The sequence below is a fragment of the Callithrix jacchus genome, chromosome 3 (genome assembly GCF_049354715.1).
Source record: "Callithrix jacchus isolate 240 chromosome 3, calJac240_pri, whole genome shotgun sequence".
NCBI lineage: Eukaryota > Metazoa > Chordata > Mammalia > Primates > Cebidae > Callithrix > Callithrix jacchus.
Window position 1 is genome coordinate 152,443,327 of NC_133504.1, and position 15,423 is coordinate 152,458,749.

The 15,423-nt window shown below is 45.9% G+C and overlaps 1 protein-coding gene across 24 annotated transcripts in view; it reads right to left on the bottom strand.

Annotated features, from left to right (window-relative positions):
* The window catches only part of LIMCH1 (LIM and calponin homology domains 1), a 349,321-nt gene extending 334,693 nt beyond the window's left edge, over positions 1–14,628 (bottom strand). For all 24 annotated transcript variants that reach the window (XM_078367290.1, XM_078367286.1, XM_008993431.5 and 21 more), the window contains exon 1: positions 14,493–14,628. Coding sequence is in view for 22 of the 24 variants with exons in the window: in XM_008993431.5 (XP_008991679.2) it covers positions 14,493–14,588 (96 nt within the window). In the remaining 2 variants the exon portion in view is untranslated. The remainder of the gene's footprint in view (positions 1–14,492) is intronic.
* Between the last annotated feature and the right edge of the window lie 795 nt (positions 14,629–15,423).

The window sequence follows — 15,423 nt, forward strand, 5'->3', positions numbered from 1 at the left end:
ATCCACTTTTAGAAAGGCTCCGCATGCCTGGAGTCTGCTCAAGCATGGGGCTGCACACCCTCTGGACCTGGAGTCTCCAGTGAACAGCAACTGCATAATTTTGCTATTTCTAGGCTTCAGGTTCCAAAAAATATGTATCTTTACCTGAGAAATATGAAACTAAATGGGAAAAAATAAATCAGATACTGGTATTGGATACCTTCATTTCTAACTTTTTTTTAAAGCTACAATAATTCAGTGTAAAGGTTCATATATACTGGGACGAAAAGAGAGTTGAAGTACCCAGGATGAACATTTTGATTTTTTTAATCAATAGTTCAAAAATCAATCCAGTTCATTCAATCACATTTTTACACCTAGTAGAACCAATTATGTGTGGGTTGGGTACTTGATATGCAGTGATACCTCTAAACATAGCACTGTTCTAGTTTTATAAAAAATAGGAATAAAACAATCTATTAATGCCTTTTTTTAACCACTCCTGGGTTACAATCTTATACTCACCTCCAAGAAGTAGTCACTGTTCTGAATAGTTTATTTTAATTATTTCCTTCCTTCCCTTTTCATCTGTGTATTCTCATGTATTACCACACTTCTAAGAAAATGTTAGTAACAATTGGTGGTGACCTCTTCAGTATCCACTTTACCCATTCTTCTATTAAAAGTACCCAGATTTTTCTCTAGGGAATTCACTGCTTCTCTGTTGGGTAGCCGCCAGCATCTTTGATAGGGATGGACCAGGGTGAAGTCTGATTGGCTTAAGCTAATCAACTCATCTATTCCCCTGGGGATGATGAATGAGAGATGTGTCCTCTTTCTCTGCCCAGAGGGTGTAAAGAGAACTTGAGGACTGCAGTCGCTCTTTCCCAGCCAGCCCTCAGTGGAAAAGCCTGAACTTTCTGAGGTGGGATAGGACAGGTGTGGAGGACCTATGTAAAGCCAGAGCATAAAGCCACATAATGCACAGCACAGCGGAAAGACAGAGAGAATCAGGTCCTTACTGATATCATTAAGCTGCTCAGTCAGCCATTGTCTGAAGTAGGGATGTACCTCCAAACTGTCAAGGAGCAATAAACTGTTTATTTTTTAGAGCTAATTTTGGTTGGATTTCTGTTGTTTGCCACCATAAGAATGCTGACTAAAACAAAAAAAAATGAATAAAAAATTATTTAACACACATGCAGAGTTTAAAATCAAATAAATAAGTACATTTTAAAATATATCATACTACCTACAACTCTTGATGGAAGTTAAAAATGAGTGGCCTATCATCTCAGAGCAATACCAGGGTTCATCAGGCTGCTTGGGAATCAGAGTTCCCATGCTTTAGAATGTGAGGTTGGGGGCCAGGCACAGTGGCTCACGCCTGTAACCCCAGCACTTTGGGAGGTTGAGGTGAGCAAATCGCCTGAGGTCAGGAGTTTGAAACCAGCCTGGTCAACATGGTGAAATCCCCACTCTACCAAAACTACAAAAATTAGCTGGGAGTGATGGTGGGCACCTGTAATTGGGAGGCTGAGGCAGAAGAATTGCTTGAACCCAGGGAACAGAGGCTGCAGTGAGCTGAGATCGTGTCACTGCACTCCCAGCCTGGGTGACAGAGCGAGACTCCATCTCAAAAAAAAAGAATGTGGGGTTGGGGAGATGCCTGGAGCCCTCTTTGTATATAATCACTCTCCTTCCCAGGTGGCAACAATTGTCAAGGTGAGAGGACTAATTTTTAAGGTTTCTTTTAAAACATAGAAATCATGTCTAAAGCCAACATTGGCCTCCAGCACCCTTAGGCATCCCCTACCTCCACCCTCCCACCCCCAGCTCTTTACAGCTATTCCCCCCCGATCTACAACCCTCACAGACACCCCTGGTCAACAGCCTGCATTTGCACCCTGTATTAGTTTGTTCTCACATTGCTATAAAGAATTACCTGAGGTTGGGTAATTTATAACAAAAAAAGTTTGAATTGGTTTACAGTCCTGCAGGCTCTACAGGAAGCATGGCTGGGGAGACTCAGGAAACTTACAATCATGGCAGAAGGAGAAGCAGGCATGTCGTGCATGGTAGGAGCAGGAGGAAGAGAGAGCAGGGGGAGGTACTACTGCTCTCTCTTTTAAACAACAGATCTTGTGAGAGCTCCCCAACTATTACGAGAACAGCAAGGGGAAAATTTGCCCCCATGATCCAATCACCTCCCACCAGGCCCCTCCTCCAACATTGGGGATTACAATTCAACATGAGATTTGGGCAGGGACATAAATCCGAACCATATCACACCCTGTAGCATGGTGGTTAGGTTAAGAGCACAGGTAAAGCAGCCAGATGGCATGGGTTTGAAGATCAGTTCTACCATCTAATGACTGTACAACCCTTGGCCATTCACTCATTTCTACATTTAATGGAAGTAATAAGAGTTTGTATCTAGCTCATAGGATGGTTGAAAAGTTAGGTGCTTTGGACAGGGTTTGCCAGGCCATAAGCTCTCATAACTGTTAGCTATGTTTCCATTATTTTGTCATGTAGTAATTTGAGAGAGTTTGGAGAAAACCCAATTGCTGTCCTCCCAGACAAAGCCAGCCACGGCCCAGGCCTCGTACTGACTCTCAAAGCTCCTGCCTCACTGGTCTCCTTTAGCTCTTCCACAAGAGTCTCCATACAGCCTTCAGTATCCACTTAGAACGTAATTTCTTGCCTATTTTTGCAGGGCCAACCCCTGCTGGTCCTTAGGGTCCCGGCTTACATCGCACTTCCTCAGAGAGGCTGTCCTACGTAGCCCCTTAGACCAAAGGAGAGCCTGGCCCTCTTTGTGTTTCAGACCAACCTGCTCTTCCCTTTCCAAACACGCATCACAAGCATGATTCTGTGCTCAGCATCCATCCTTCCAGGTGGACTACAAATCCCATGTTTGTCTCTCATGCTCAATAACTAGGACATGCTCAATAATTTATATATTCATCATGTATGATGAATGAATGAATAATGTCCCAAACTGAGACAGATTGCCAATACTCATATATTGGTGTCATGAGGGCTCCAGAGAACAGGAATAATCGCAGCCTGGAAGTCACTGACCCTCAGACAAATCACCAACCATCAAGTCTCCATTTCCTCATTTCCAACTCACTTACAAGAGTTTCTCACTCACAATAAGTAATTTCTGTAGCTTCCCTGGGGAAAAGAGTGCTGCTTTATGTAGTGCCCAGGCACAAAATCCCAACGAAAAATTAGAAAAACACACACACAGACAACATTCACTACCTCCTCCAAAGGCAATAGAAGCTTCTCCTGGAAATGCTGTCCAAGGTCTTCTGAGAACAGATAGGAAATGTGAAATTCCTAAAAAATGTTTTCCACATGACCCAAGATCCCAGACTCCAGCACTGGGAATCTTCAAGATACTGTTTTATGCATCTGTGTATGAGTGTGTGACAGATACTGTCTGCACAAAATATTAATATCTAAGTATTTCTACCATAAAATAGTATCCATATTCCTGTAAATGAATGAATAATGTACCAAACTAAGACAGACAGCCAAAAACCTTGTATTCTACAAAATCACACACTAAAAATAACAGGGTTTATGGAAAATACAGAGTTCATGTAAAAGGCCCAAACCCTATTCAACTTTGTAACTAGAGCACTACTAAGGAAAACAAGAACACTAAAAATTATCAGCACAGATAAAAAGATGTTTTCTATTTCCTACTACAGAACAAAAGAGGAATTTTACAAAAGGGCGGGGGATGAGAGTGCAGTGGAAGGACGTGAGGAAAGACCAAGGCTGCCACGTTACGGAGGTAAGAGGAAAATGGAGAAAGATCTGGGAAAACCAGACTTGTGAATCAACACAAAGCCAAATGGAGTCAAGAGCAAGAAGAGCGGTGTTCACCTCCCTGGTTGGGTGTGTTCACCTCTGCTGTCCTATTTCGGTTTCAGCCACTGCTATTTGGTGGTACAAAATATGCAAGTGCTAATTAAAAATCTCACATGAAAAATCCCAGCACTTTGGGAGGCTGAGGTAGGCAGATCTTGAGGTCAAGAGATCAAGACCATCCTGGCCAACATGGTAAAAACCTGCCTCTAGTAAAAATACACAAATTAGCTGGTCATGGTGGTGCATACCTATAGTCCCAACTACTCAGGAGGCTGAGGCAGGAGAATTGCTTGAACCAGGGAGGCAGAGGTTGCAGTGAGCTGAGATCACCCCACTGCACTCCACCTGGCAACAAGAGTGAACTCCATCCCAAAAAAAAAAAAAATCTCACACGAACCATCGCAACTTGCACAGTATGAAGCATGCTTCTCCTGTTTCCCAATTGCGTATGTAATAATCCTCATTACAGAAACCTACATTATAAAATAGCCAACTGTATTTGTTCAGAAAGCCAGAGCCCATGCCACATGAGTGGTCTATGAGTAGAGCTGCAGCTGGGAGGTGCCAGATGAGGCCAAAAGAAGAACCATCATGTGGGTACCATGTGGGGACTCAGGAGCCATGTGGGATCAGGCTAGCCCACCTGCCAGTCTTAACATGAGTGAAATTTATTGAAACAGACACAGTAAAAAACGTCGAGCTGTGACAGGGACAGCAGATACCTGTGTTACGCAAAGACTAAAAAGAATACCATATGCAGACAACCTAACAGTGCCTGGCAGGGAGACCCCCTAAATCCACGATTTCCTTCCCCTTGTTTATAATCATTCCAGTCTGAATCTCAGGACTATTTGAATCCAGTGGGGGAGTGAGGTCCCAATCAATGAGAAAAAGATTGGGGAAGGGGATGTGAAGTGATAGGGAATAAAAATGGTTCCACCCATTGACGATGGTTCACTGGGCTCCTGTAATGATTTTTTCATCATAGTCCTAACCACCCTCCTGACATTTATCTTTTAAAAAACATTGAAAGGGCTCCAGTTTCAGAGAATGTGCTTGGGAGCCACATGGATGAAACTGTTTCCTCACAACTAATGGTGCTGTGTATATAGAAGATGCTCAATAAACAGCATCTTCAATCATTAAGGGAATGAAAAGGGAGAAGGGAAAAGCAGGTCACCTGCTTGTTTAGATAGTTACTTGGGATCATGATCTTTATTAGAAGTTTCGCTTTTACTTCTAAAGGGTCCCCAATACTAACTCTGGAAAGGTACTTTTTCCAATGAATAAATATATACTAAACAGCTACGGAGGATAAGGCAGCAGGACACAGCAGTCACCAGTCCAAGCTGTGGAACCAGTTTGTCTGGGTTCAAATCCCAGCTCTGTCACCGATTAGCTGTGTGACTTTGAGCAAATCAGTTACCATTTCTGTGTGCTCATTTTCCCATCTGTAAAATGGCCATAAATGGTACTTGCTTGAGAAGTACATGTCAGGCACTGTACGGGGTGTTTGTTGTATATATACCACCTCATTACCTCAAGCAGGCACCTAGACTAGCACTAGTACATGGTAAGTATTCCAGAAGTGTGTTCCCTGTTACTATTTTTATTTGGCACTGAACTAGCTAATTTTATCACTTTCTTTTATCATGCTCTGTCAACTCTAACAGCATAATGAATCAGGCTTCTACTCGTCACTGGCCCCTCCTATTTATGACATCTTGCATGGTCCCTTAGGGAACAGGCGGCAACCACATCTGCTGGCCGATGACAACATTCAGCTCCACAGGCTGAATGTTGTTGTTTTTTTAATTTTCCATAGGAAAGGAGGAGAGAATCCTATTTCTCAGTGTCCCCATTGGGTCATGACAATTAACAGTCACAGCCGTGGTCATTTATTGACACCAGCTACTAGTCAGTCATTTGGGATTTCTTTCCTTTAAAAATACCTGTCTAGGCCAGATGCAGTGGCTCATGCCTGTAATCCTAGCACTTTGGGAGGCCAAGGCAGGTGGATCACGAGGTCAGAAGTTAGAGATCAACCTGGCCAACATGGTGAAACCCTATCTCTATTAAAAGTACAAAACTTAGCCAGGTGTGGTGGCACACGCCCATAATCCCAGCTACTCCAGAGGCTGAGGCAGGAGAATCTCTTGAACCCAGGAGGCAGAGGTTGCACTAAGCCAAGATTGCACCATTGTGCTCCAGCCTGGGTAACAGAGTGAGACACTGTCTCAGGAAAAAAAAAAAAAAAAAACAAAAAAACCTGTCTAAAAAGAACTCATAGAGGTGACCACTATAATAAAAATTGTTCCATGCTTTTTTTTAGATTTACTAGCATTGGAAATACTCTATCTTTCCCTTGTCCTTCTCCAACAGGTGAAAGAGAGGTTTGCCTTGATGTAGGGAAAGAAAGAGGTGAGAGTCCCAGGCCCAAAAGCTGGGGGCATGTTTATTTAAAGAAAAGAGATGTCTGCTCTCCAGCCTTGCAGCCAGGAACTCCAAGTTCAATAAGCCCTGAACCCAGTGCAACCTGAGGGGAGGGTTAGTGCCCTAAAGAATAACTTCGCCCAAGGGCCAAAAGAGAAATCACCTTCCGAGTGTCCAATCACCGACTGTCTCCAGGCAACTATTGGGTAAACTGCTTTTTTTAATCACTCTTAAAAAAAAAAAAACACTTTGCTTCCTGTCAGGGCAGCAACAGAGTCTATTTTCTCCGCCACAGCCGAGCCCAAGTGCCAATCAGGCAACTGTAGCTGGGCATAGACTCCTAAGAAAGCACTCAGGCAGTGGGGAAATGTGGCATGGGGCCCTGGCAGGGAACAGCCTGACTGAAACCAGGAGGGAACTGGGTGATAAGACCCAGTCCTTGGCCACAGGGCTCTGGGGTTCACCAAAAGAGGCAAATCCCTCCGCAGACACACACAAAAACATTCGTGATAGTGAAATACGGCAACTTTTCTAAAAAAGGCAAAAACTGAGGCTCAGGTGTGCACAGAGAAGGGAAGTATTAATGAGCTTAGAGGAATCAGGGGCTGTGCTGCAGAGGCAGTCATGTTTAAGCTCTGTCTTGAAAGGATTTGTCCCTGGAGAAGTGGAGAAGGGGCATTCCAGGGTGTGGCCACCCCAACAGCCAGTCTCCCCTTTTTTCTGAAGAACAAAACTCAAGAATATTATCTGCTGTCTGGAGAAAAAGACCCTTCTCCAGGGTCTCCCCTACACCCAAAAAGGGAAATGTTTCTGAAATTCTGGGCAATAAAATAGTGGCCTATATGTCCAAAAGGGTTTCCCAGAAGGCACCTGACATGGGAAGAATGCACTCTTCACTTTCCTTGCCTCCATCCAGCTTCCAGGAAAGGTGATGTGATCATGACTCTCCAGTAGCCATGTTAAACTGTGAATATAGGGGAGGGGGTCTAAGAATGGGGGGGTTCAGGTGCTGAAAGGAATCTTAGTGTCTTCCAGAGTTTACCATTTCTGGGGCTCCCAAAGGGCACCTGGCTTTATTAGTTTATAAAGCCCCCTGTTTTAGAATAATTTGGGGGAAGTTCCCAAATGAGAAGGCATCTGTGGATCACCATTCAAAGTCTTAACACAAAATGGCTCTCTTGTATCAGTGGAAAGCAAGCAGGTTTCCCACAGCCCCTTCTTACTCAGAGTGGAGTGCAGCTTCTTCTACAGCCTCTATTTTGTCCAAAAATTTTAAGCCCCAAAGTCCTCTCTGCATTTTTCTTAGGTGAGTTCCTAATTTATCTATGCCTCAGCTGTAAAATGGACAGTGGATCATCATGCAAAGTCTGAGTGGCCTGCAAGGAATATTCAAGAACTTCCAAAGCAGAGATAAATGGGTGGGACAGTCCCTAACTTACACTGACCAGGAGCCAAACTGCAGCCTCCAAGAGCCACGCTAGAGTAACTCTCATAGACAAAATGCAGGGCAGTGGAAACATGGTGCTTTGTCAACCTAACCGATATTTTATTCTTAAGGTGTCAGCACAAAGCACAGTTTTCCTGAAAGTGGGAAAAAGTAGTTATTTTTTAGGTGCATCTTATATGACTACATCATCTGTCCTTTTCCTGATGCCAAAGGTAAGTCCTTGAGATAGGGTGGCCATCCTGATAAGATATGGCTCTGTGTTCCCACCCAAATCTCATCTCAAGTTTTAATCCCCACATGTCAAGGAAGGGAGCCTGGTGGGAGGCCATTGGATCATGTGAGTGAGTTCTCATGAGAGCCAACGGTTTTAAAAGTGTTTGGCTGCCAGGCACAGTGGCTCATAGCCAGTCAAGATGGCTCACGCCTATAATCCCAGCACTTTGGGAGGCTGAGGCGGGTGGATCACAAGGTCAGGAGATTGAGGCCATCCTGGCCAACATGGTGAAACCCTGTCTCTACTAAAAATACAAAAATTACCTGAGCATGGTGGTGCATGCCTGTAGTCCCAGCTACTCAGGAGGCTGAGGCAGGAGAATACTTGAACCCAGGAGGTGGAGGTTGCAGCGAGCCAAGTTCATACCACTGCACTCCAGCCTGGGCGACAGAGCAAGACAATGTTCCAGAAAAAAAAAGAAAGTGTTTGGTAGTTCCCTCTTCACTTGCTCTCTCTTCTGCTGCCATGTAAGACCTGTTGTGCTTCCCCTTTGCCTTCCACCATAATTGTAGGATTCTTGAGGCCTCCCCAGCCACATGAAACTGTAAGTCAATAAAACCTCCTTTCTTTATAAATTACCCAGTCTTGGGTCACATCTTTGTAGTAGGGTGTAAGCAAACTAATACACATCCCATCAGGGTTAGATGCAGGAGGACATGTCTTTGGAAGTGTTATTTTCAATGGAATTTCAACATGGAATTTTATCACAACAGAGCTGAATTCCATGGCATCATTCCTCCTTGAAATATAACATCTCGTGTCCAGGCAGAAGTCTTTCTAATATTCTATCATTCTTTCTTTTTTTCAAGAACTATTTTTCCCCTAAATTATCTATTAGCCCTCTATTTTAGACTATTTTTATATTTCTCAATCACTTAAAACCAAAGTTCTATTATGCCTTCCTTTCCTCATTTAATAGCACTGAAATCATCCTTTTTCCCACCCTACCTTTCCTCCAAAAGAGATCATATCTGATACCTTTCTTCTGCCTCAAATGTAAACATACAAACACATCCTGAGGAACACATGAGGGATTCTATTATAAAACTATTGTACCATTTTAAACTCTCAGAGCTGTGAACTGGGCTTAAAAGAAAAATCTAATTCCAGTGAGAACAGTTTGGTCAAAAATCAACCAGTGTTAATTGATTCTGTCCTGAACCATGAAAATCAAGGCCAAAATACAAAATGCAGTTTGTACCACTTGGAGGGCCAACTGTACATAGACTTTAGCAGCCACTCAATCAAACAGTAGCTTTTATCATCACCAACATCAGCATCATGATCATAACTTTTATCATCATGTTATCCCCCAGCTGTGACGCTTTTAAGCTTCAGAATGGTTTAAAGCAAAAAGAGAAGCTGCCAGGCCAATTTCTAGTACTCCTAGAGCTGCCTAGTCCCACCTAGCACTGACTGCCACCCACAGAATCAAGGCCAACTGTCTACATCATGGCTCTATTGTCATCCACTGGCGGAGAGCAGGAAGCTAAGAGACCCAGTGGCTGGGAATATATGCCCAGCCTTCCCTTTCTTGGTAACCAGTGCTCAGTCTGCCCTTTGGAGCTCACTTGATGCAGTTGGTTTCCAGGGAGATGCTGGGGCAAGAAGTGCCAGTTTCACCTCCCATTCCGCAACCCCTTTCCCCAAATCTGTGGGACCTCACTGTTTTCCTACCATGTGACAGCACAGTGTCATAGCTGCTCTTGTATACAAACAAGCTAGACTATTTAAATGTCATTGTGAGAAAGATGCCGCCTGCTCTCATTTACATATCTATTCAGACCACTACTCCTTCCTTAATCTAGCCAGAAAAGTTTTTTCTTCCCCTTCCTTGTCAATTTATGCAGAGCTGGAGGACCATCTGCAAAGTTAACTATCTGTTGGGATAAAAAGATGCAAGAGTCTAATCCCTACAGAGGTGGAGAATTAGAAATGACTACATATATAACTTATGGTATTACATCACAAATGTCATATGTTACTGGCCATTAAATGCTGTTATCTCAAAAGCTACTCATAAATTTTCCCTACTGCCAAACAACACAAGCATCTTTCAATCTTGGAGAGCTATGATACGCTCAGTGTTTTTAATCTTCAGAATTAGGACCCAGTTGAATCAGAAAACAATTCTATGTGGGCAGCAGGGAATTAACCAAAATGAAAAGCTGATCCTTTCCAGCACTAGTTCCCACTCTTGTGAAGTGTGGATTAGGTCACAAATAAGATTGTTTTCATCACCAAGCCCCATGGGCACACTGTGATTGAAGGTAAAGGAGTCCAGGAGCTTCTCAAGTTGAGAAGTAAGGCTGAGTTGGGTTGAAATTTCCAGTTCCTCCCTAAAGGCCTGGGAACCTGTTCCAAATCATAACCGAAACCAAGCTGAAGGACATCTGTTTCTTCAGAAAGTGTCTGGCATTGAAAAGAAGAACTACGGATTAGAACAGATAAATATTGTTGTGGGTGGTGAGGCCAAGAGAAGTGGGGAATCGGGAAAATCCAAGTCATCTAACCTACTAATAAACTCCTGTTAATTCAATAAATACCACCAGAAAAAAAGAATGGAAGAATAAAAGAAGGGAACAAGAGAAAAAGAAACTCAATGGAAGAATTATTCTTTTTCCTAGCAGGAGTTGACACAACTTCAGTGAAAAAAAACACTACTGCAATTAGATGAATATTTGGACCTGTTATTTGTATAATGACTTAATATTAAATCATTTACAAGGGGAGAGGCATTGAACATTCTGCTTTGAGTTTGGTAACAAAGATTATACATTCAGCTTACATATTCGGCATAATGTTGAGGAATAATTTCTAAGCTTTGATGGACTACTGCGATCATTTTATGAGTAGATATTAAAGGTTTTTATCTGATCCCCAAGTTACTGTTAGTGCAAATTAAAGTGATACGTAGCATCTACTTAACTTCTAGACCAGGTATCCAGAGTTAACAGAATAAGATACTAGGATGAAATCAGCAGGCAATTGAATCATATTTTCTACCCTGGAAATTTGGTGTTCTGAATCATTTCTTTCAAAATCAACCTTAGTTGTTATTCACAACAGAAAAAACAACAGCAATAGCAATAGTACTAATAATGATCGTAGTGATAATAACAGGCAGTGTAATATTAATGGTAATGATACTACTGACCATACTGACAGAACTTCCTATGTACTGCACACTGTGCTAAGCATTTTAAATATATTCATTTATTTAATCCTGAGAGCATTCCTATGAAACAGGTGAGCTGTTTTTGGTAACCTGTTTTGCAGATGCTGCCAACAATAACTCTTAGTTATTTTTGTTGTTGTTAACAGCTAGAGCTACCTTTCAAAGAAATCATTTAGAACCATAGGAAAGGAAAAGGCGCTTGCTCAGGGTCACCTAGCTAGGAAGTAACAGACTCTGGACTCAAACCCAGGATGCTGGGCTCCAAGGTCTGACCCCTCACCCACTGTGTTCTGCTTAGGAAGGCCTTAGAAAAGTAGTATAGAAAGAAGTTAGTCAGTCCGCTGTCTGCTGGCAGCCAGAGTTACTTCTTCAAGTTTGCTGACTCCTCTAGGAGACTTCCCAAACGCACAGTAAGATGTGCAGCCTGATCCTGCAGCTATAAAAAGTCTCTAGGAATGTTAAAGGGCTGTCCCTGCGTGGTCTGTGACCATCTAGCGCTCCATTAGAGCCTTCACCTTTGCCAGCTAAGGAAGGAGTCAGGGGAGGGGGGCTGAGGTGGGGGAATTGTTCCCAGGCCACATTTCCTTCCCAGTAACACGGTCCTCAAATAGCCAAGGCTGCAGGCCGAGAAATTCCTCACTAACAAGTTATGTCCTGGAGCTGGTTCCTTGAGGCTTTATTAAGAATGAATGTTTTCTCACCAATCCATGACTCAAGGAAGACCAAGAACCGAGGAGAGACAGGCAGCAGTTTGTTTATTAACTTGCTGCACCCAAGGGAACATTTTTATGAAAGGGTGAAGTTCCTGACCACTCAAAAAGAAGAAAGAAAGAAAAAAATCCTATGGGAAATTTAATCAACAACTGAACAAAGGTAAAAACAAAGCCCCACCAATGAGGATGTTGCCAAAGACAATGGGGCCCCTAGAGGAGTTGCAACTGTCTTGAGATAACAATCCCCCCAGGAATTCACTGGCCCTAAGTACTACATTATTGCTCTATTAGCGGAGGAATCTTTGTTCACAAGGCAACCGCAAGCAAAACCATCTGTTACTACTCCTGGGATCCCCGGTTTGCAGACATCCACATTTCAAGAAAGGCTCTGGGAAGGAAGGGAAAGGTCTCTATCTTTCCCTGGAGCAACTACCTTTTTTACATAGCCTGGGAGGGGGACGCTCTCCTTTCTCTGAAACTGAATCCTACAACTGAAAGGAGATAGGCCGCTTCAATAATGCACATGCAGCTCACCTGGGCTGCCTGGTCCTAAAGCCATGCACGTCCCATTACGGTTTTCAAATTTCTAAATTGCTAAGAATGGTAAAGCATCAAGAACAATGCCAAACTCTATAGGGCTTAACGAGGCTCTACTTCCTTAAGGAATCCTTTCTTCCTTTTCTTAAACATATTAAAACTAATAATCTGCACTGCATAATAGTCTGAAATATACTGCCTCTTAAAAGCAAACTAATCTGGGCCAAAGGAGATGTTCTGTATCTTGATTTAGGTGGGGGCTATAGTAATAGACATATGTCAAAAATTCATGGAGGTGTATACTTCAGATTTGTGCACTTTTCCATGTGTAACTTAGACCGCATTTTTCTAAAGCAGAGTATGTCAATGTTACAGTTAAGGAAATTGGGAATAAATCACTTGACTTCAAGAACAGTAAGACTGTTCTGCTTTTGGGTCCTCCCCTTTCCCCCACCCCCACTCAAAATCTCTCCTGAGAATTTTAAAGTTCAAGAACCTGAAAAACAGTTATCCAACTCTGCACTAAGCCAGTAACTACAAATGCTTGCTGCCTATCCTGGGAGCCCAAGTATGCAACACAGAGAGAGCACCTGTCACACACCAAACAGTTCCAGCCACATACCAAAAATAAAAAGTCAAGGTCTTTTTCTCACCTGACGGTGAGCTATCAAATTATGAGAGACATGCCTGGGGTTTTCAGCAAGACGGCCCTGAGTTCACTGTTCTGTTTCTTGAGCCCCAGTTTTAAGCAGAAGTTTCTAAACACTTAAGTAACACTTTTGCTTGCGGGAAGCAGGTTAACCCTGTAGGATGCAGGTGTCTGGCTGGAGCAGGAGAGCATTAAGTGAGGGTAGTTTCTGCAGGGAAATCAGCAGGTTTAAATCTGTACGTGTTCTGTTACTGTAGCAGCATCTTGAGAACTAGGATGCTGAACGGAGTGGGGAGGCACTAAGTGACAGGCAGAATTCTGGAAGCTTCAACATTGCTGGGTCATGATTTTGCGATACACTTCCTCCTCTGAACTACCGAGCAAAGGACTGCTTGTCACTAAGGGAAACAAGGCCAAATTCATACCTTCCACTAGGCCTCCAGAAAGGCCATCCATTGAAGCAGAGGCTCCTTGCACTAATCATAGGGGGTCACCTTTCCCCTTCATGCCCTTCAAGCATCCTGAACCCCGCAGAACGGTCATTTCGGGAGCCTGGGGCTACCAAGCTGCATCTACTGATAGACATCGTGAATCAGGATCACCCAGAGAGCGCTTCCTGGACTGAGCCGAGAGCTCCAGTGATTTCCCTGGCCTGCCAAAGAGTCATTTAAGAAGTAAAATATGCCAACCAGGTCCGGTACCCCGTACTTCGTAACCCACCCTGCCGTCGCTGGGATGGAGAGGGGCGGGTGCTGCCAAAGGCTGGTCAGCGTCTATGTGGATGCGTGCTCGCAGGTGGGTCCGGCAGGCTACCCCCGCCCTGCGCGCTGTGCCAGCCTCACACCTGACCCAGTGCCAGGAATACAGCAAGAGGCTCCGGTGGATATGCGCCTCCGTGGAGACACTGCCAACTCCGTTCCGGAAGGGCGGCGGGGGCGTGGGGGTGGTGGGCAAGGGGCGAAATGCGGGACCAGGAGCAAGATATCCCGAAATTCGAGCACCGGTGAAGGGTCTGGGGGCTCGCGCTTCCTGCGCCTTTGCAACCCTTCGCTCGCACTGCGCTTCCCTTGGCAGCGCCTGAAAGCGGCGGGAGCTGAGATTTGCGAGGCCGGCGGGCAGGAAGGATGGAGGCGCAGGGGATCCCTTCCTGTCCTCACGCGCGCAGCTACACTGCAGTGTCCCCTTTCACGCCCACCCTCGCCCGGGACTCCCATGCCAAAGGGCCAGGGTTTCGCGGCTCGCCGAGGCCCGGGGGGTGACCTGGGGCAGCTGGCAAAAGAAAGTGAGGAGGGGGGTGAGGGGGAGGCGAGGCTGGACCTGCGGTCCGAGCTTGCGCGGGTCCATGGCTCCCGGCGCCAGTGCAAGGCCGCCCGCCAGCCACCCGCACCTACCTCGATCCACTTCTGTGCCTCGGAGAAGGCGGGCTCGGGGGGCGGCTCGGGCTGCAGGGGCTGAAGAGCTTCCAGACCGAGAGTGGGACAAGCCATTTGCGCAGCCCCGCGTCCGCTCGAGCGCCGGGATGAGAACGGCCGCCGCCGCCGCTGCCGCCGCCGCAGGAGCGCGCTCCCCGCCCCTTCCCGCCCGCCGGCCTCCCCTCCCCGCCTCTCCCCGCCTCTCCCCGCCCCCGGCCGGCGCAGGTCCCGGGAGAGCCGCGCGCTGCTAGAGGACGCCGCGGCAGCTGGTCCCAGCGCCGCCCGGGCTCCAACGCGCCGCGAGTGCCCCGCGGGAGCGAGCGCGGAGGCGCCGGGAGCTTCTTCTCCTCCCCACCTTCGCGGGCCGCTCCGCCCCTGGGAGGGGGGGGCGCAGCTACTGACTAAAAATAATCCGGAGCGAACGCTGCGTTTCTCCCTTCGACTCACACCCGGCCGGGGAGAGGGACTTCGCCGGCTGCCCTCACATCACTGCGCCCGGCCGGCTGCCGAGGGGCGGGCGGACAGGTCTGGCCGCATGTGGGAGACGCTCACCCTGCGGGGAACACCCGGGCCCAGGGGAGCTGGCGCTGCGGCAGCGAGGCAGGAGGACGCGCGGGCACCGGCCACGCAGCACCTGCAGTTCCTCCCGGCCGCAGACGTGGGAGCAAGGCGGGGCAGCCCCTCACCGGCGCCGGGAGGTACACAGCCACCTGGTCTTTCTATAAAAAGAAAAAGATAAAACGACCCTGAAGAGCTTTTTCTTCTCCAGGAAAGCTACCTGTGTCCTAGTCTGTCGATGCAGTCAACCAACAGTCACTGTGCACCTACTATGCGTCAGGGACGCGCTGGGGACTCAGAGATGGAAACACACACACACACACACCCCTACCTGGAAGTCCTTGCCCTCGAG